The following is a 23,049-nucleotide window of genomic DNA, read 5'->3' as shown; positions in this document are numbered from 1 at the left end:
CTTTCCTCACTCACCTCCATCGGGAAGGCAAAGGTTATTTCTCTGGCTGGCACCTATGACCCGGTTCTCTGCTCTCTCTACTGGACATCCCTTTCCTCTCACATCAAACATGAACTGTTTAATGGCTCTTTTTGAGGCAGGTGTTCTTGGTTTTTCTCCTCTATACCTCTTACGGGAGTATCAAATTCCTTACTCCCATTTTTCCATACAGATAGCACTATATAACCATTTATGCCATTCCAGCCAAGCACTTTCTTGACTTCCACTCTTGGATGAAGCTCCTTCCAGTTTTCTACAAAGGTACTTTCTAATGCTCCTTGAAGTATTTCCTTGTAACACCTCTTACCTGCACCACTACATAATGTATAGCTGGCACTCCAGCACAATCACACTGCTATCGTTTCATTGCAGGATTCTATTTCCCCTGAGGTATCTTAAGAGACCTTCCCAAAAGCAAAACAATAGTTTGCATTATCACTTTATTCTGTAAGCACCCAAGCAAGGGACCCTCGTCTCAAAACAGTTCTTTCATGCTGCCACCCACACGTGCTGTTCCTGTTAAAAACAGGAACTAGGTTACTGGGTTTGACCTGTTATTGGGGGGGAGTGAATGCATTGGCACCTCTCCATCCTGAGAGCACCTGAGAAGCCCTGTCCCCTGCACTGCAATAAGCACAAAGCAGCCCATATTATTTTAATACTATACATGATACTGCCAAGCCATCTAAACAAGTGGGCAGCCATTAACTGAAACTAAAACTGAAACTAAAACTGAAACAGACTGAATAGCACTCACTGAGTAAAGCCTGGGGCCATATACTGTTCAGAGAGGATGCAAAAATATTGAATAGCTGCTCAGCACAACAGTATGTGACTGTGTAATTAAAGATGCAGCATAACTCATGCAAACATTAGGGTTACCCAGGGAACTGTGATTCTTTTTTTTCTAACTTCTGAGGACTTGACTTCCACAACTGCTACATCCTATTAATGTCAGTATCTGCATGTAATTTCCTGGATTTACCCTCCTTCCCTCAAAAAATACCCCTCATGGGAAAAACTCACTAGCTTCTCTCTTGTGGTGTCATCTTGAAATATTCATAGGGACTTGTCATAGTCTTGAAACCCCTGGTGACTTCCAAAAGACATGTGCCATTACAACAACCAGAAAAACAAAGTAACTGGGCAACTCAAGAAGAAAAAAGCAACTTATTAGCCCTACTTTTAAAGGTATTTTACTTCAAGCTAAAGTGCTCTGTGTGGTAACAGTGCTGAAGCGTTTCGTTGCTTGAAAGCATTACAAGAGATTTCTGACCGGCAGAAGTGTGTGACATGATGGACACAAGCTGTAGGTAGAGTGCAGGATGCCTTTCCTCTGTGCTATCTGTCATCTGTGCTGCTGCTCTGTTGAGGCAATAGGGGAAATGCATTAAATAAAAATAACAAGGTGGGGGGGAGGGGAAGGAATTTGGGGAACAAATAAAACAGGAAATGGGGTCTTCAGATTATCTACAAACCTTTAGCAACTATAATCATGGTACCGAATTACAATCAAGACATGCCATACTCTACATTTCCTGGGGTGCTTTCTGTGTGAATTTAACATAAATCTAGCCATCAGCCTCAACAGCATGTCATGCTTGCTTTCAAAGCCAGGCTAAGGAACTTGTCCTAATTGTGTTATTTTTCTCCAGTACTGGAATTAATTTACTTTTAAGTTGAGATGAATCAGATGATGAATTTTAACAAGCCAGTGTTTCCCCCAAGCAAAAGACAGAGCTCATAACCTCCCATTTATCCAGTGATCAGGTTTTTTATTTCTCCATGGTGAATAATTTCAAAGATAGACCATGAAACAGTTCAGTGTCAGCTGTATGGGGTAAGAGCAGAGGGCAGTCCAAAAAAGGAAGGTCCAGCCCATGTGCCACCATAATTTCTAAAAAATCACTGACCCTTGTCTCAAACTCACATGCTGCCAAATCACTTAGGTTATAGGTAGAGAAGTCCCTGTTGATAATTCCACAGTGCAAATGAAGTCTTTTCCAGAGTTCTGCTTATCTTTCCTGCTGCCACTCCCCCATCTGCAGCTCAGTGTTTGTCCCATCTTTCAGTGTGCATCCCATTTGCCCCAGCACCCCCAGCTGCCAACATACCCATCATTGCACACAAGCAGGGAGGGGACAAGGATCTCAGAAGGCTCCTTAAGGCTACCTCTTAAGAGAGTCTAGACTGCTCTTGGGTTTATCCCACCAATTGGTGAATGGTCTAGAGGAAAAGAGCATTAAAGTCTGAGAGTGGCTCTTTTCCCCTCCCCAGTCCTTCCCCTTTTGTTCTGCAGGGGGAAAGAAGAATGTCAAGGGGCCTTTCCTCCCCTTCCTGACTTCTACTGAGGCGTTTAAGACTGAACCCACTGCTGAGCACTCCCTGCCAGTCTACACGGATTCATTATCTACTATCTCATACCATTATCTTTCACACTTCAAAACCTGCAGCAAGTTGCTCTGTCCCTCTGCACCCTCCCAATAGTCCACCTTTCTCCACTCTCTGGGAACCTACAGTACACAAAACACTATACCCACAGAGTGAGAAGCTCCCACTGCTTTCTTCTAAAGGAGTTACTCTTTCAATTTAAATAGAAATAGCCATAGATTTGGGTTGGGGTTCAAACTTTAATTGCAGTACATGGGGAAGAAAAAACTTATCCTTCTTTCCATCTAGGAGCTACAACCTCCATTGGGGTACAGAACTCCTGAAAAGATGGCCAAAATCCTTGTGCCATACTTAGATAAAACTGTCAGACAGAAGAGCATATCTACAAACAAGGAATTGCCTCTGCCAGAGTCCTGGTGAAGAAACGGTACAGCCACTCTGGCAGATGCTGCTTGAGCAGAGACAAAACAGATAATAAAGGTGGGTGTGTGTGTGTGCTGGAGGTGGGGAACTAAAAACAACAGGTTAAAAAAAAAGGTTAAGGGATCAAAGAAGCAAGAGAGTCTCCAGTAAGGAGACATTATATTCCATTACTTCAAAGAGCTCAGAGAGATCTCAAAGCACAAGTGCTACAAATATCTTGTTCCTTGTTTTTAAGCAATGTCTCTTCAGTCATGAACTGCATATTTGGGCTCTGCCTCGCTATGCTGCTCATGCACCAGCAGGCACTCTGTCTCCATTGATCCCAGTCAAGTTTATAACCAGAGGGGCTGGAGTGCTATAATGAAGCAAGCTTCCCCATGCTGAGCAGAAGCCTTTTTAGCACTTAGTGAAGGGGATTTATCACACCAACTGCTTGCAACAGCCACTGCACTGTCCTCACTGAATCCTTTTGTGCCTTCTCAGTCAGGCCACCTTTGAAACATGTTAAGTGGGAAAATCTGACTTCTAGTGGACAAAACACTAACAGCTCTAAATCTAGAACTAATTTTTTTTTTTTTTAGGACAAGGAGTATTTTTGAGTAATGAAAAGTCTGATCGTCAAATTTTTCATTGTTAATTGGCAGTCAACATGTTTTTTGATCTCTGTGTTAGACTGCATAGAACTCAGCCCCAGTGTGCCCTTCAAGAATTAGTGCACTACAAATAATACGTAACAGCACTCTAAGGTCAGTCTAGAAACAGTATCTGCTTTCCTCTGCTTTGTGCAGGCAGCAAACATGCCCTGAGCTGAACACTGGTATTACTCACTGTATAATCTCATCTCGCCACCTTTTCTGAAAATCAAGATGAGAACAGGCCACTAAGCATGTCTATAAAGTGTTCCTTTTTAATATACAAAATCTATAACAGTCTTTATTATTAATCTTCAAGAAATAGTAAAACCTAATAACTTGGAATTTAGATATCTTCTTGAAAAATATTCATTTAAAGAGAACTAATCCTGAGAAGATTTAATATCACTTAGTAAAAACAATATAATATTCATCCAAATAAGGGTGCAGAAACAATTTGGAAACTCCTTGAATTTACTGGAGTCTAAAATTGAGAAATGTGAATATGCATCATTTGTTTTATACAACATTTGTGTATTTGTTTTCTACAATATTTTCCTTCTAGTATCTTGACTAGTTAGAGCAACTTTTGAATAGCTTCCACAGAGAGGACAAATATTAACTGGTAGCATTTCTATTTTCTTAGTCTGCATGAGAATAACAAAATTTACCTTGTCATAATAGTATCTGAGTGCTCGGCTCAGCTTGTCATAATTCATATTAGTTTTGTTTTTTCTGAGTCCCCACAGCTTAGCCACTTCTTCTGCCTTGAGTAGCTTGAATTCGCCATCATTAGACGTCCAGCAAATGAGGTGCTCGTGTTTCTGGTCTAGCAGCAACTGCAAAAGGAACTGCCACAGTGTGATTGCACTCTCCATACCTACAAGGGACAAAGGAGAGCAACAGTGTGAAAAACATTTGGGAGCAGAAGTTCCACCCAACACTCATTTCAGTCATAAGCTCTGCGCAGGAGTCATCCTGCGTAATTGAGGAAAGGAAGCTACCATGTCATTTACAACCAAACATCCACAAGACCTACAGGTCTTCCACTGCTGTTTCAGTATTTTTCCCATTGCTGTTTTCTGAAGAGACACATAAAATAGAGGAAGTATTTAGAAAAGCACTGCCCACATAGTTCACGTTATACAAGGTCACCTCCAGTTGGCATCTGCCATTCCATGTAAGCAATCACTCTTCAAAGGAACATACAAGGTGGGGAGGGAAGGATTCAATATAAATATCCACTGAAATGATATTAAAAACCTGCTGTTTACTGTCAGGACCAGAAACCACATCCCTTCCCCCTCCCACCACCATACAGCCTTTGCCTTTTGTTTATTCCAGGGCCTGAATTTACTCTTGCTGCTTCTATTTGACAGTTTAATAGCTCAAAAGATATTCCTTATTTTTCAGAAATGCTGCAAGTTCAGTACACTTAAGCAAAGTAAAGTAAGTGATGTTTACCCTGAAAATCTCTTTACCAGGGATCTTTTCTTTCATTATCATAGGTACTACTGAGAATTAGGAATATTTTTAACAGTGCCTGAGTTTCACATCTGAGGTTTTTTGAACATTTTTTTCTCTGCCAAATGTTGTCTTAATATTGCTTTTTCTTCTGCTAACTCCCTGTGCTACTGAGCCCTCTCTAGAAAAAATCTTTTGTTCAGGCACTGCAATAAAGGGATAAACTGAAGGCTAGCTATATTCCAACTCAGCACAGGTATATACACAACTTAAAATCTGGGAGCATTATCACTGCTAACAACTTACCATTTTAATGAAGATGCCGCTAAAATTGACCTTTTAAACTACAGAATAAAAAAATGAGATTTTCACCCACTTTCAAAAACATTCCCAGCCTTAGCATGTTAACACTGGATCAAATATTTTTTTCTTGGCCTCTTCTGATTCTTATCTTGGATATGTCATGTCACACAGATTTATTGCTACTATTGATGGGTTGATTGACCATGGTGCTAATGGGGCTATTACCTGACTTCCCTCTGTGCATGAAACAATGGATATTTTTGTCTTTACCTAGCCACGCTCACGATTTTTAGCGCCCTCGTTCATTCTGTTTCCCAGCCTATTGCTGTTTGTGCCCCATCATATAACACTGACAGGATGCCAGGCTCGCTGCCTGACGCTTCCCTGGATGTGAGGACCACAAGAGGGCACAAGACTTCCAGCTATCCACGGCAGGGAACAGCCTCCTCTCCAGGGCTGCCCCAGCATGAAGGAAATCCCGGTGCGTAAGGCTCACTAGGATAAAGAAAAATAAATCGCATAAGCTTCACTAGGGTAAAGCGAGTTAATGATACTAGAGAATGTTGTCAATGGTTTTACGGAGAAACAGGATTTGGATCAAATAATTTCTAAGTACAGTGGCCAAACAATGGTTTTTAGAATTAATGATGATTTTACCAAAAAAATCCTCAAATCTTCGAAATCCTCATTTCTCTAATTAACTGAGAATCCCGTCTGAATGACAAGGACAAAAAACTTCTCCCTGATGCCCAGCTGTGTGACACCATAATTATGCAGCGGTTTCAAAGGTCATTTGAGGCTCTTAGGAGTGTTAGGGATTCTGGAAACAGAACTGCCTATATGGATGGCTTGGTACTTTCAAAGGTTTGCATTTGCTTCATTGCAATTTTATACAAATCCTTTTCTGTACAGAATAAGGCAAGAAAAAAGTTATAGCTAGAGTTAAACACACCTGACAGTTACTTGCTTTACAGCCTTTAGAAGTTCCTTTAGACTACACCCTCTGTGCAGGTATTAGCATCTTTAACAGATTATTTATCTATAATCTCATAGATAATAAAGTTTCCCTGTTAATCTGGTATCATAAATATACAGATACACATCATATATATATATGTATATACACACACGCTAATACTTATAAGTTTTCAATTTACTTTTTTTAAAAAGGTGTATTTATATACAGTCATATTCCTCTAAAATAATCCTATTTTCTGTACATTATGTATTATGCAGCCATACCCTGCAAAATTTCAAATTGTGTCATAGAATTCTTCCTCACAAGAAATCACAATCTGAACTTTTATTGCTCTGGAAAATTATAAGTAACTTGTAAGTATCTTTTCTCAAAATTCTACTAAAATGTGTCCCTTGCTAAAAAGACTTGTCAGTAGAACTTCAGCTGAGGAAAGTAAAGACGGATGGGAATTACAGAAGTACCAATTCAAACTTCACCACCATATCATCAGCCAAAACAGTGTAATACCTCAGAGATACAAATCTCTCATCCAGACCTTAAACTACAAGAACAGCAATCATGGCTCTTCTGAGAGGTTAGGTGGAACTGAACTCAAAGTGAATAACATTTTGCTGCAGCCTGCTCCATCCCCATTCACCTCTGCCCATGAACACTCAGGGGATAATTAATCTACAGCTAGCTTTGTACTACACTTTCCATCATGAACCTGTTTTCTGATCTTATCATCTATAAAATGCAAATAGTTTTGGATTCCATTTTATCTGCTGAGTGTGGCATGCAAGGTGACTCAGCTGTAGGCATAACATAAAATGCAGGAACAGCACAAGCCTGGATGAGAGAATCCTACAGGAATACTCCACAAACCGTATGTCCCAGTGAGTAAGGAGAGGTGACTCCCATCAGGTTATCACATAAAAGGGCACTGCCACCTTTTTGGAAGTGGCTCAGTTATTCCAGCTGAGATGCATGGATAATCTCTGGGGGTCACTTCAGGTCTGGATCCAGGGCAGATGGCTGTGGTGGGATCAGATTTAGGCAGCTCCTCACAACCCTGGCTAGCCTTACCATCAGCTCTCCCAAGGGGGTGGCTCTGAACAGGCTTTAGGAAGGACCTGTGTACCTCAGAACTTATCACCAATGTGCTCACTTGGTACATGCGTAAATCTTCTACTGGTATGACCCAAGTCTGCCCCTGCAGAAATGAGATTAAAACAGCTCAATGCTGCATTGTGCTTCATCCCTCCATCTGCCACTGAGTTCCTCTATAAAGTTTCCCATATTGCTGGTACAGCAACTGTATTTATGATTCCTACATGAAGCAAATCATGCTAATTACATTTTTAGCTGATCATTAATTGTATGGTCCTACTCTTCTAACCACCAAACTTGAGGTGTTCAGGTGTGAGTTGCACTGAATATTCACAGCTCTACTTTTAGCTCACAGCTACCTTTAACAGAAGCCTTGTTCTAAACATATACGGTGAAGTAAAATCTCAGCTTTCTTAAATTTGGTAAACTGGCGTTAATCTCATTTCCATTCTGTAAAATGTGATTTGCAGGGGAATAGTTGTAGCAGGATGCTCTGCCTGGACTCCTCTCTGAGAAGGAGCTGGGAAAGCAAAGAGGTCCCTTCTGTACCCCTTGGGAAGACTCAGTGGGAATGCTTCTCTAATAAACTTTGTCTGAAGCTCCCATTCTGTCCATAGCAAATTCCCATTCTGCCCACAACAACAGTAAAAATCTAAGATTCTGCAGTGACAGATTTTTTAACTGATGCAAAAATATTTTATTTCCAAACAGGCCAACAGAAGTATTAACCTGCCTTTCTCTATGGGAACTGCTTTTATTCCCCAAGGCACTAACTATCCCCTTGGGAGGACAGAATGGCCACACAGTGTACTAGGTGTGAGTGGTCGAGCAAGAGAATCACGACAAATATATTAGATGTATTAGAAGACATTCAATTAAACCAAAAATCTGTACCTATATTAAAAGTAATTATAAATTATGATTGTGAGGAGTGGGAGGTTTTCAGAAAACATTGTATTTCATTTACGTACTTTCTAATTCTTCTGAATTTTTACTGACTCAAAGGGAATTCAGTGTCTTGCCTTACTTTGACAGAAGGGGTTGTTAGGATGTGGTCACTTCCTACAGTGATCACAGTTCTATCAACCCTTTATTAGTATTAAATAGTAATAATAAATATTTCTTCCTGTTACTTCTGTGCTCAGTACAAGATTTGGATGCAGGGTAATAAATAATACATGGAACCACATAGTGAATTACATGGATTAGAAGAAAAATAGTTTTAAAAAAAATGAGAAATGCAACCTATGTTAGAAACATATATCCTGTGTCATGGAAAACCTAATCAAAATTTATATAGACAAAAGAGTCGATTTTTTAATCCATTAACTCTGACATATCTGATTTTGCCATCTTACCATTTTCTAAACATTTATACAATGCATTTGACAGTCAAAGGTGCTTTCTAAGCCATGAAACAAAATTTGCCAGTTTGACCTGACCTAGATAGCCTAGTAATTTTACTTTGTGATCAGTTCCACTACTGCTGATGCAAATAATCACGGGCGTAGTTAGAAGGAATTATACTTGGAAATGCTGTGTTGGAGAGCAAAATGGTATTTCAGGACTGAGTTTTCTGAAAATCCATTTCTCTGGCAGCTGTGACAAGGAACCACACTAACACCATCTGCATTAGCAATTTACATTCCTTGCAATGTGCTGCCCCCCATACAAACCCTAGCAACTGCATGATCACTGTGATACAACATGCTTTCTACACACTAAATTTTAAGTCTGATACCAGAAGGCAAATAAGAGTATCTGTGCTGATAATTCTGCTCCTATTTCAACCAAACTGAGGGACTAACAGAAATGCCTAAACTTGGAGCAGCAGCAGAGTCAACACCTTAAGCTCTCGCTGAAGAAGACAATGGGAAAAAACAGAGACATCCATGGAGCAAAGTGTCCCACCTGAGAAATGATTTTCCTGCAAAGGGAATCCCCAAATTCCTCACCTAGGCAAGGGGCCTACATGCCAAATGCTGTCTCTCCCTTTAGCATAAGAAGATTGGCTTCAACCAGCATGAACAAACACTATGAAAACATTATGCAAGTTACTCTAGAAATGGTTAAGATGTGATAATAGATGTGCTGATGAGCTGCATAATCTTTTTTTTACCAAGACAATATATATGAAATTCTGTGTGATAAAATGTCAGTCAGTAAAGTGGCATTAAGATCCAAAAATATAGTTATTAACCTGCTGGACAAAATAAAACAAATAGGCAAGGCATCTTAAATCCAAGCAGTTGAAAACCAGGAAGCTCAGAGACAAATCTATCTAAATAAAATCTCAGTACTGGAAAGATTTATAGCATGAACTGTGAGATAAGCAGGATAGTCCTTGAAGCATTAAGTTTTTGTAGGACTCTTGCATAGGAAAAGCCAAATGAAAAAGGCAAAAAGCTGGAAAGCAGCTCTGGAGCATTCAGGACTTCTGTAGAGGTCTTTAGCTTCTGTACAACTATGTTTTAAGGTGGTAATATAGCTCTGTTCTCCCACCTAGTCCAGGTTTCCTATTTGGATTTTTTCTTCATGTTAACTCCTCTACAGCCTTTCCACAATAGAGATAAACTGCTGATCCTGGACAATCAACATGAACAAGTTCTGAAGGCTAAAACTAGGAATCCCTCCAGGTGTTAGGACAGAAACCAGTCTCTTTTGCGTTAGAGGGCTTGCAGAGGAACAACATCTGGAAACCTGAGCTATAAACCAGGTCGTGGGACTTGGGGCAGAGGAGGGACAGCTGAGTGGGACAGACTGGCTGGAGTGCCCAGAGGCTGAAAAAAACAGCTGGAGATCAATTAAATCAGGAAGACATAAAAGGTGTTAGCCAGCATTATGCCATATAGGTAGTCACACAAAGATGGTGATCAGACATGTACATGAAAAGGATTAAGAGGCTGAGTCAGGGCAGGGAAATTAATTTCCCTTAGCATATGAAGAAACTGCTGATTCCTTCTGTAGCCAAAGCAGCTGCAAAAGATCCAGCTCCTTTTTGTACGTCCCATCACAGCAGGCACACACCTCCACTAACATTTCCCTTACAGGCACGCGCGTGCTTTAGCAAGCACACAGCATTTCTCAGCAACAGATGCCTTTTTTACCATTTCAACTACTGTGGAAAACGTGTGTATATTTTTTGTACATTCATTTACTGCTTTTGTATCCTAATTCTGTCCAGCACGTTTCTCTGAGCAGCGTGACGTGGGGCATTGTTAGTTTCTCATTCACGTTAGCATTTGGCTTCCTTTATTTCTGCAGGTTGCAGCCAGGAAACTGGAAAATGGGCCACAGGAAACCTGGCCTCCTACATCTGTCCCAGTTTGTAATAGCAGCTCTGGTTTTATTTTTCTAAGTGTCTCAGGTTCATTTTAACCCTTGAGATGACTGCTGCAATACCATGTGCAAGAATGTGACTGTTTTGCCATTATTTTCAAACCACCATTTCTCAATACTAGAAATAGAGATTTTACTTAACTAAATTAATTTTGAAATATATTAATACTTGGAAAATAAACAGCTATATGAGCTTTTAAAAAAGCTCTTGCTGGAAATTATCAAAACAATTCCATAAATAAATTCCATACTATATAAAACATCAAAGGGTATATAGAGAGAAAAATATGGAATAAGGCAGTGTCTATATACATCCTAAAAGAAGTTCTAAAGTGAATGTCCATATGAAATGCTGAAGAGCTTATAAATCCTCTAGGACAATTTTTCTATTTTACATTTTAGTTTCTATAAAAAAATGAAGTACACATGTTTTGCATTTCATTATAGAAGCAAGAGTTTCAATCACGAAAAGAAACTTTCCTAAAATAATTAAAAAATTAGTCATCCATAACATTTTTCACTGAAAATTCATCTGTATAACTGAGTATATCATGAGAGATTAAAGACAATTGCCAAATCTGCCCAAATGTTTGCTCACAACTATTTGAAAGAAAAGGCTGAGTCAGTCCTAACACTTTATTTCTCAACAGAGATGCTTCAAGGGTGATAAATAGGATGTGGTTGGTGAGGAGGGAATGATTCTGCCAGAAAGGAGGAAAACCAAATATCAATTTGTTTACTCAGAAAGTTTTCAAATATTCATCAAAGGAGATCTTACTGCTAATTTAATTTGGCTTGAAAAAATAAGCTCTCAACTAAGTGTGTAAATATACCTGGTTTTATTTGATGCAGAACTTTCTCTGTTACAGGTAATAAATCAAACTAGTGGTGCAATCCACACCCAGGACACTTTAGGGAACCGACCGTATGATACAGAATGCTGGTAATTTTTCCACATCCAGCAACCAGGACATTTCCTGTCAGAGCATCCTCCAAATCCTTCCATTGTGTTGAAACTGCAAAAACTTTCTAAATCAGGACTTCCTCCTATTATATTTTAGAGGCGTCTTTCTGGGAAATGCAGATTCAAGTGAAAAAAAAAAAAAATTCCTGCAGCACCACCCAGTGGAAACATTAGAAAAAGCTACAGGGGTGCCCCAGCGCACAAGTTCCGATTTACTGCAAAACTACAGCAATACTGCCACACAAACACAGACTGGCTTAAGGATGTGCCAGAGAAACACAGAGGGTGTTGCTGGTGATGTACTTAACAGAGTCATGCAAGGTATGACTACTCTGCCACTCCTGCATGACAGTCATCTTTTTACTTTAAATTCTAATTTAAAAGATTATTTACAGTAAAAATTTACAAGGTCTGCTTCTCAAGCAAGAATACCCACTGCTATGGCCCAGCACATTTAAAAAAATAAACAGAGTCCTGTGGTTAAGAGCAACACAAAAGAGACAGCAGCAAGATCTAGCAAAATATTAAGGGATAACATCAAGTTCAACCACAGAAGAGAAAGCACTCATGCATATATGTCCAGTAATGCTTCAAGCAGATACATTTGGTAATACAATGTTTGCAGGTTTTAATTTTTTTAACTAAGTCAAAGAACAGCAGAGGCAGATGTCCAAGGGAAGAAAGTTCTGCAATCTCCACACTAATACAACAAAGGACTGGTTGCCTGCCAAGCAGAGGTGTGATGACACCGCCTTTACAACACATTCTCTGTAAGGATGCAGTTCAAGAAACAGTTTTAATCCCACTGGAGTGAAAGACCTTAGCAGGAGGGAAAATGGCTAGGAGCTTCCCTGTGAAGGCTTAAAAAATAACCTGCTCAATTATTTCAAAAGCTAGCCATAAACAAAACTACATAAATCCGTAATGGCTCCAACCCTTCACCTTGGGACAGACATAAAATGAGTGCAGACTCCTCACACTGCTTTGTCTGCTCATGTGGTGCACATCTGTGGCATGCTGGCAACATGCTACGCTGCAATCTGAGGGACTCCTGCTTTCAAAGCCAGTCCTGTATGTTTATTTTTCCCATATGACTTTCTCTTATATTTTTGTCAGCATCAGTAGGATGCAGATCATGATTACTTGGCCATCCTATGTAAAATTTCTGCTGTTCCCAGAGCTAAAGAGGGCAGAGGTTCCAACCTCCAGGAACAGTGGCTATTCTGAAAGTTTACTTGACATATCAAGTGATGATTACTCCCAAATGTAAATGTTCTATCTGTACTCCCTTCTTAAAATGAAGTATTAAAATTTTCAATTTTGCAACAACAGACTGAATGCTTTGTAACTTGTTCTAGCAGCTCTAATATGTTAAAGGGCACATTATTACTATCTGCTGTCTCCAATGTTGCTTTAATACATTTCAAATTCAGATGTTTAAACTAATTTTCCCCTTGCCACTGATTTTTCCAAGTCTGAAACTTGGATAAACAAGCAGGTCTTTTTCATACTGTGAGCAGAGAGGAACCTGGCCAAAAGGACAGGAAACAGTCCTTGGAGTTCTATTAAGGAAAACTAAGGTGGCTGGCAATTTTCATGAAACCTGAAGCACAGCAGTATCATCACAGCTTAGACTGGTAGTCAGACTTGCCTTACCATGCAAACTGAATTTTCAGAATTTGCTGGATTAGCAAACTGAGCCATTGAACATTCAGGCTTACCCACATATTGTCATGTTGCAAGGGGAGTCAGTTGTAGCATTATTGCAAAAATGGTGTAACACAATTTAGCAGATGCTAACCTACAAATATGGAATCATTTTATCTGGACAGTTTCTTCCCAAAACATTAGCTCTATTGCAGTTTTTCTTGGAGCACAAGCCAGAGTCTAAGTTCCCTAGCCATCAAAAATGAGCAACTAGTCACAGCATTAGTCAAGGTCTGTATTTTTGTTATCTCATAGTAAAAACATAAATTAAGAATTATTCTTACATGTAAAAATCTCAAAGATCTGCTATTCTTCTTTCTCAGTTCTAATCAAAGTTCTGATATGTGTGTTTATCATGCACTAAGCTAAACCAAAACCCAATGAAAATATTTTTATCTTCTGACATTATTCACTTGCCTATTACACCAACAAGGACCTGCAGGTCACACCTTCACGTTTCACCTGATTTCATTCATTAAGCCCAACAGAATCAAACTGCTCTCTTTTGCAAAGGTTTTTATCACAGAGCTTCAGCACTGAAGTGGCACCACTGAAGGAGTGCTGCAGTCATACTTTCTATACCAGCCCTATTCCACGCTCACAGTTTGCTAAACTGACCACACACCCCACTTGCTCTGAGTCTGCTCTGAGTCACCAGACTTCACAGAGGTCTATATCCAGAATCTAAACCCACATTCCCATCTCAACTATGTTAGCATAGCATGGAAGAAATTCTCTGAAGGTAGTCAACTTTCTCCAGATTCCACTAACTGAGCTGCAAAAGGAATTTGTTCTTATTTTCTAAATGCTTTTTAAAGATTGTTTCTTCACATGAATTACTGTTAATTGCTGGGAAGAGACAATGGTGGTACTTCAGTCTATAAATTTTTTGTTTGTGCTGCATTGTGATTTGGTACAGAAAAGGCCACTCAACATTACCACAATATAAACATTTAAAAACAATAACGGTCATTAGCATCCTTCTAAAAAAGCTTAAACTGAAATACATCTGATCAATTTTCATTTAAAAAAAACCCAACAAAAAAGAAAAAATACACAGAGACATAGTAAAGAGGTGCTGTCACCACATTAGAGGCAAATGGATGTGGAATAGAAATCTGTTTTCCAGATGAGCTATCAGCTGTGTTGCAAAATGAGGATGGGAAACTTACAGGAGGACATTTGATTAAAAACATTTAGATTCTTTACATGAAGGATATAACCCAAGACTACTCTTTTGTGTACAACTGCAAAAGCATGTTTTACACAAACATCTTTGCTTGTTCACTAATGTTTTCAGAAAAAGACCCATCTTGTAAAATTGAATTAATGGGACTTAATACTTAGGTTACAGCCTAGAAAGTTTTTACCAATTCTGAATGATTGGTAATAATCATAGAAATTACATATTATTCATTACATAATTTAACAACAGTGAAAACTAAATGACAATGTGTAAGACATGACATTTCCTCTCTCAGTTCTTCAAATGATCTTCAGGTTAGGATCCTCAATATAAGAAAATAGTATTCTTTAAAGCTCAAGAAACTAAGACAGGATTGTTTGCACAAGAGCCAAAATATATTAACATGTAATAAACTAGTATTTGCAAAGATTATCCAAGTTATATTCTGAGTCTTCAAATACTGTATAGTAAACTGGTAAGCAGAGACAGATGTGACAGAAAAGACCCTGAAATGGGTCTGGTGGAAGCCATGGGCAGTATCATTCACGCACTCAGTACATCCTGACACTTCAAAATTTAGAGCAAAGCTATGGAAGACTTAGGAGGACTCTTCACAGAGCAAGCAAGAGCTACTCCAGTGCCTTAGTTACATTCAACATGCAGCCAGTCTCGGTGCATTAACAGAAGTGCTGACACACTCAAAAGTAAATACATGCCTAAGTGCTTTAAAAGATCAAAACAAAGTAAGTTTGTGGCTTCCTACAGACACTTCTCCTGAAGATCCTGAGCTGTATCTAACTGCTCAAGATGTAGACAGATCACATGCTATAGTCTTCAGAAACCTTTCTTTACATAGTTGATTGATATTTATCTTAAAATTCCATAGGTGTCATCATACAGTTGAACAGTTTTCAACACTTGGCCCATGCACACAGGGATCAGTGGACCTTCCTCCTGACAGGGAGGCAGAAGCAATTCAGCATTACTACAGTAGGCACAACTGCTCAGAAATAATTATGGATCCACAGATACAAAAAGGACAAATGCCACTGCTCTAGATAATCACAGCAAGCAGCCCAAAATCAGATATGGTGTTGAGAACATTAGTTCTGAAACAGCAAAAAAATAGTATCATTTTCAGCTGAGTTGTACCTGCCTAGGGCATGGCAAAAATGGCCTCCAATGTTCTTAACTGCAATATAACTTTAAAATGTTGCTTAAATATTTAGATGTTCAGTATGAGATATTGTCCGTGAATTGCACCTAGCAAGACCAAGCAGATCAGCAGCTCCAGGGTACATTTTGGTAGTGCAAAAAAACTACCACAGTATTCATACAAAATTAAACATGCAGAATTGACAACACAGTTATTAACTGGCATTGAATTAGTTGGCAAGTAGTGCCTTTGTGATATTTTTGTATCAATGCTTATTGGCAGGTGTTTTCTTTAGTTCTTGCTTTTAGAAAAGCAGCAAGTCTCCTTCAAAGAGCTTCTGAATTAAAATCCACTCCTAACAACAAACCCTTAAGAACCTGAAATCTGATATAATTACTGGCACATAAAATCACAATGTGTTAAAGAAAGTTTTAAGGACATAGACGAATTTCTTTTTGTGAAGTGCACAGATGAGAGGCACTCTGTGCTTCATCTGCTTTGTTTCCATCCATGCAGCTTTGTATTTTGTGCTGCAGTGAGCTGGACTTCCTGTGCCTACACCTTGACATTCTCCTCAAAATCATGACTAAATCTTTAATCATTCATTATTCAACAAAATACTTCAACATGAGAACACACATATTCGGTCTTTCAAGAGCTCTCAACAGCCTCCAGAATACTCATTGATTCATTTAACAAGCCACAGATGAAATAAACATCTGTCTAATGATTCAAGACGATGAGGTTCCCTATTGTGGGGAACACCGAGGAGAAAGCCACGGTGAATCAATCCAAGGATACACGGCTCAACCCGACTTTCACAGGCCTGTCAGTGACAGCCTGTGGCATGAACCATTGGGTGTGGCTACCAAACACAGACAGCAGCTCAAAACCAACAGTACTCTTTGAAACTGGCCCAGGATAACTGTCCTATAATCAGCGTCGCAGCTCCAAAATGGATTCCAGCAGCAGCGTCCAGGCATGCTGTGCACTGGAGCCACTTCCACCAGAAGAAAACCACAGACTGATAAATCACCTCAATTGCACAAATGAGTCCAACCTGCCATCTTCATGGGAAGTACTAGCTAATTGATCAGTTCTTCACTATCTTAGATTATTAAGCATTATGACAGAGAACCACTCAGACAGATAATGGTAACTTACAGAGAACCACTCAGACAGATAATGGTAACTTACATGAATTTACAAATTTTATATGACATCACCAAAACACACTAGCTAAAATCCTTTTTTATAAATAGATGCATCACAAGTAACAAGTGCTCCCACCCTTATCCCGTGCTCCCTTATCTTAAGTAGCCAAATATCTGTTTATTTTGGCACCTATTTCTTTCTTCTGAAGCAAGATGTTGTCATGTGATTGCATTCCCAAGGTTAAGATCTGTATTTTCTGTACAGCTGATGGACCTCCATGTCCATATTACATATACCTACCTTCCTACATGTAAACACATGAGCCTCAGAGCAAGCAACAAGCTCCATGCACCTTGGTGAACCTGAAAATTTCCTTTCATTCTATGCTAAGTCCTTCAGAAGCAGTTTTTGATCAATATCTGTGTTCACCTGACCAATAATACCTGCCTCAAAAAATAACTCTGTCCTAAGAATGCCTCCATCCCAAGAAGGGCATTACAAGAAGGCAAAGTTTACCTAATTGAACTTTCTGCACAACAAAGGGCAAGTACTTCAGTGTTTGGAGGGAGATACTTGATTTCTTTCCATGATTTAAGTTTAATCAAATAACATTAAGTAACAAGAGCAAAGAAGCACTGTGAATCAGTAAGCACTGAGAACCGCTAATGAATAAAACAAAATACCCTTTTGTTTCTCCATGTAAAAGTGTCCATGTGCATGGTGTTAAAAACAGTTACAAGGAAGGCTGTAGCTGAGTTTCTCCCCTGAGACTGAGTTGCTTATTTCAGCTGTTGCATCTAGGTGGAGTCGCTGATTTCAGAAAGGATATAAGCCTGTAGGTTTTTTCTTTTTAGGAACAACTCAGAGTTGATTTGGAAAAATCAAGTTGTAAGCAAGGATGATAACACTTAGCAAACAATATATACTCCTAACACACTTTTAGACAGGTGAAAAATAAAATTCTATTTACAGTAAAAACACCTTTAAGGTTTTTTTGTTATTTGAGTGAAACTATCATGTATTATGTGATATTTGATTTTTTTTTTCTATTCCAGACATAACAGTAGTATTTTTAAGTAATCTGTGGATTACTTCTCATTCAGTCTTTCAGATTTACAGAGCACACAACACAAAGTACACTACTACTACATCTGTTTCTCTGAGGACATCTAGATGTTTGACACTTATGTTAAGCGAACACAACATACGAAATTTATATACTGTGGATAGACTACATATATATACACACACATATATATATATGTATGTATGAACATGCATGCTTCATCTACATTGATTCAGTAGACAGCACACTGAAATTCCAGCTATATTTAATGCAATTAGTGAACCATTTGATGTCTGTATTTCAAAGAGAGATAGTAAGAGCCAGGAAAACACTCTTCAGTAAGTTTTGGTGTTGTACACCACACTAACTGCTCCATAACATATTCAATAGGTTTTTAAACACTATGTCCAGTAATGCACTTCTTTCTCTAAAAGTTAGAATTTTACAAAAGAAATAAACCTCCAAAACTGGAAAACAATCTCTCGCTTCCTGATGACTGCATTTGATTGAGACAGAGATTAGGCATTTTCTGGTTTGTACACTATTCTAAAAATTCTTCACTGTCCAGCTAGAAAATCAAGAGGCATCTGTGTCTGGAGATTGTGTCACTAATCCACTAAAAGAAGTCCTCTGTAAAGTGATGTTAATGAAGAACTTTTCTGTGCCACTTTGACATAGGAAGTACAGGAAACACTGAAGATCCTCAGAGGTAAACACGTGGTATACTGCAAGCACCATTTTTTTTGCATAATATTGGCTAGTTTAATGCTATCACATGATAATTCAAGTAAGTAGCTAAGTGTTATTTCCTATTGCATACCATTTTATTCACATTTACACTTCCTCTAGTTAAAATCCACTTGCAAGCAAGAATCCATTTTTCTTTGTTTGCTCCAGACTTTTTTTTGCAAAAAGTTGTTACTTCTAATTTAAAGATTGGTGGGCCATGGCAAAAATCTTTCTAATTCTGAACATAGACTTCTTTCATGACCACTATGAAGGCAAATCATCACGAAATAATTACACAAACCACTAAATCAAAATTAGTATGTACAAAATCACTTGAAAACTAGATATGTAAAGCACCAATACAGGAAGGCTTTGTGGGTGAATATATTTTTCAAATATGGCCATCACTTCAGTATCTTGGCTCAAAAGTCTTTTAACTTTGCAATTACATGCAATTGTCAGAGATGAACAGAACGTATTTGTCATAACACAGACTTCCATTACCCCATTTATATGATATGGAAATATTTATGCATAAATTACATTAAGCTGAAATAATTGAAAAGTCTGTATGAGCAAAATACAAGATGAACCACGACTTTCTGCTTGAAATTAAATGTAACCATTGACTTTTGGAGTCCTCGTGACCCAAAAGATGCTACATTATATAAAATTGTCTTAGCACTACACTCCTAAGTAAATAAAGATGTAACTTGTCTCCCTTTCAACTGCAGCATTAGAAAGGCTGACAGGGCTTCACAAAACCCTCCTGTGTTAGGGAACGGAAACTCCTAATGAGATTAGTTGGTGTGTGTGCAGACATTACTTAGCCATGACTAAATGGGCTCTCTTCCTGCAGCCAGTGGAAAATTCAGGGAACTTTTTCCCCCTGCAGCATCAGAGTCCCTCTAACCTTCAGCAAAGCCAGATCCAACAACAACTCTCCACTTTCTCTCCCTTTCTCTCTCTCTCTCTCACTTTTTTTTTTACTTCCCTTCCCTAACAAACATTTTTTGTGTTTTTCTTTTTTTCAGATGGTCGTGGAAACTATCCACGTCGGCCAAGGGGGTCTGGGGGCAGGGGGTGCCCAAGAAAAGCGGCGGAGGGAGGTCGGGGGAGAAGGCAGAAGACTACAAAGGAAACTGTAAAAAGGAGCAAATACATAAACCTGAGAGGGAGAAAACCACAGAGTTTCTTTGTGAGCTGCAGTGACTCATTTTCAAGATGTTGTCTGCTGCCAGTTTCAAACCGGAAGCGCATGGCAATTAGTCTTGCTGTTTCCAGACAAGCCAGAAACTCTCCCGACACTTTTTTTTTTCCTTTTTTTTTTTTTTTAAAGCCCCTTCTGCAGTTTCTGCAGGAGCCTTCCCCTCCCTCCCCCCGGCCCCGCTCGGCCTCGCAGCTCCGCCGGACCCCGCGGGGACCCCTGACAGGCACCGGGCGGCCCCGAGCGCCGTGACCGGAATGCCGCGGGGAGGGGGCGGCCCCGCCAGCCGGCACCGCCGGGCAGGGGGCACGGTACGCCCCGGCACCGCCGAGGGGCTGCGCGGGGTCCCGGGGCTCCCCGCCACCTCCTTCCCGGCCCTGCCGCTCCTCACGCCCCGCTCCTTCTCCCGGGTCCCCCCCACACGCACGGTTCGTCCCCTCACCTGCACCCGCGGCTCCCGGGGGGCGGCAGGGCCGCCGGGGAAACCTCCACCGGGGCTGGGGCCCCTGAGGCGGCTGGAGCCTGCTCCGGCATCCCGCACCGCCGCCCCCCGCCTCGGTACCGCCGCGCTGGCCGGGCCCGACCCCGGGGCAGGACCCCTGGGCTCCCCGGCCCCGTGCGGGGCTCCGAGCCCCCTGCCCGCGGTGCCCGGCAGCCTCGCCGCCCTGCCGGGGGCTGCCCTGCGCTGCCGCCCCAGCAGCAGCAGAGCCGGCCTGCCCTTGCCCTGCCCGCAGCGCCCCGAAACTTTGCGGGAGCCGCAGCAGCACTTGTACCTACCCGGCGGCTGAGGGACTTTTCCGCTCTCTCCTGGTAGTCTAGAGGGAGCTGAGTAAAATTCCCTGCTTCTCCATGCTGACAGTCTTCTGCAAACGCTCTGTTGCTCTAGTAATGAGATCCTGATTTTGTTTTCCCTTTTTTCTTTTTTCTTTCCCCCCCCTCGGGCCGGTGTGTGTGTGTGTGTGTGAGTGTGTGAGCGCCTGCCCGTGTGAGGGAGCGAGCAGGAAGCCGGGGCAGTCAGACAGCGGCCCGGCTCACTTCCTCTCCCGCACTATTCCCCGGGCGGTTTGCAGTCTGTGTAAACAGCCTTTTCCTCCCCGCGCCCCTCGCTCTGGCCGCCGATGTGCAGCATGGCTGTAACACAAGACACACGCATAGTACAGCGCGCAGCGGGGACTCCGCCGGCTCGCAGGGAGCTCCGCGGCTGCCCCGACCGCCACCCCTTCCTGTGCTACACCCCTGGGGAGGAGCTTCCCGCCGGCCGCCCCAGCTCCTGGGGCCAAAATATACCCGCGTTTCCCCCGGGAACGCCGGAGAGATGCTCAGGAACCCCTTACGAGCGGCGCTTCGCCGTCCCGGAGGATGGTGAGGGCCTTTGACCCCTGGAGAGACGGCCGCCTTTGTCCCACCGCGCTGGGGCTGAGGTGACCGTGGAGGGGAGCGCTGGGCACCTGTGGCAGGGGTCACTGCGGGCTGAGGGGCTGCTGGGCTGCAGAAGCTCCTGGGTGCTCACTAGCCACCTTCCCGAGCTGAACATCACACGGACAGCAAAGTACAAGAGCGGTGCAGCACGGCACAACAAATTAAATCAAGGGAAATAGCATGTTAAAAATCAAGGAGCACTCAAATCTCAGAACCATGGAATGGTTTGGTTTGGTTTGGTTGGCACCATTTAAGGTCGTCCTGTCCAACCCCTTTGCAATGGGCAGGGACATCATCAACTTGATCAGGTTGCTCAGACCTACTGCTCCAACCTGACCTTGAATCTTTCCAGGGATGGAGCACTTCCACCTCTCTGGACAGCCTGTGCCATTGCCTTACCACTGTCGTCCTTATATCCAGTCTGCATCCTATCCTCTTTTAGTTTAAAATCATTACCCCTTGTCCTATTGCAAATCATCAAATACAAGTTGGATCTTGCAGCTCCACATCATATCTCAAGAGTCAGACCAGTGATAGTTTGCTGATTGAGATTTAAGTTTTGACCCTCAAGCTGTAGACCTCAGATCTAAACTGTTGGTTTGGATTCATTAAAAGGGACACATTTCCAGTATTTGGAGTTTCTATCAATTTTGTCTTTTCCTGTGTCTCTCATATCAGCATTTCTAACTTCATTTGGAAATTTTCAGAGTGAGTGACATTATCTTCTGTCTGCCTAGAACATCAGTGATGTTCAAGGCATAATACTTCAAAATCAATAGTGCTATTTCTCTTAATAATAATTTATCATTCCAGCGCTGTAACTGCAGTTCAGAATGTTTTTGATGAGCACTGACATAGAAGCTATGGTTATTTTTTATCACTCTATTGGTTTGTTGCTTGCAATGTCATTGAGAACAAAAGTATGTTTTGATGGAGTTAAAGAGATTGTCACAGTTGGCCACGAAGCATCAGTCAATAGCATCTGAACAGAGGTATAAGATCAAATTCAGTCCCTCATGGAAGTCCATCAGGTTTCTTCCTTGTTTTCTAACATGCCCTAGTCTTCTAGCATGCTCTAAAGGGAGCAAGAATAACTTGGTACCGACACACCAAATAATGTAACTTCATTATTTTTCTTAAACCATTCCTTTTTAGAAGTCATTCTGAATGTCAGAATACTGGTGTGAGGTCTGATAAATCCTTCTTTTGTGTTTCCCAAATAAAGAAGTATTAAAATGTTTCATTTCAGATAGTATATTTCCTAGATTAAATGTACAGTGGATAAAGTCTTTGCTGTAAGCACTAGTATAAGTCATTAGGATGCAGGAATCAATATTTGTTTGGGAACTACAAATGAAAAAACTACAAATGCTGAGTTTTGCAAAAGCAGGGCAGTCAGATAAGTTTTTATGGTACCAAAAAGAAATGTTGGACCGACAGCTGGAGGTACCAGTATTTATCTTCTACATTTATCTTTCACTCGCTTTCTGACCAAGAGGTGAAGCAGAGATATACCAGAGTTGCCTTGACCAGCTGTTGGTGTGGAGATCTGAGAGAACAAGCTCTCAAAACCAGTACAAGTTCTTTTCTTTTACAAAGAAGTAAATAATACTATGTCTCAAAAAATATTTAAAACTTTTTTTTTTCTTTAATTTCCTATGCTCTCCTCATAATTACGCTACAAAAGCTGGAGTAAAAATGCAGAACTCATTTAACAGAACGAAGACACCAGGATGTGTTGGAAACACAAGCAGTTCAGAAAGCTCTGCAGGAAGAAGAAGAAAATGGCTTTTGGCCAGGG

At 40.8% G+C, this 23,049-nt stretch overlaps 1 protein-coding gene across 1 annotated transcript in view; it reads right to left on the bottom strand.

Moving 5' to 3' along the window:
- ELK3 (ETS transcription factor ELK3) overlaps positions 1-20,738 on the bottom strand; it is a 35,050-nt gene extending 14,312 nt beyond the window's left edge. The window contains exons 1-2 of the mRNA XM_085046949.1: positions 20,607-20,738; positions 4,157-4,365 (exon numbers count right to left, since the gene is read on the bottom strand). Of these exons, the coding sequence (XP_084903075.1) occupies positions 4,157-4,363 (207 nt within the window). The 5' untranslated portion in view covers positions 4,364-4,365; positions 20,607-20,738. The remainder of the gene's footprint in view (positions 1-4,156; positions 4,366-20,606) is intronic.
- Positions 20,739-23,049: the final 2,311 nt, after the last annotated feature.

This window comes from Lichenostomus cassidix, chromosome 1Aa (assembly GCF_008360975.1).
Source record: "Lichenostomus cassidix isolate B80296 chromosome 1Aa, HeHo_3.0, whole genome shotgun sequence".
Lineage (NCBI taxonomy): Eukaryota > Metazoa > Chordata > Aves > Passeriformes > Meliphagidae > Lichenostomus > Lichenostomus cassidix.
The sequence above is the reverse complement of the archived record's forward strand: the minus strand, read 5'-3'. Positions and strand labels throughout refer to the sequence as shown.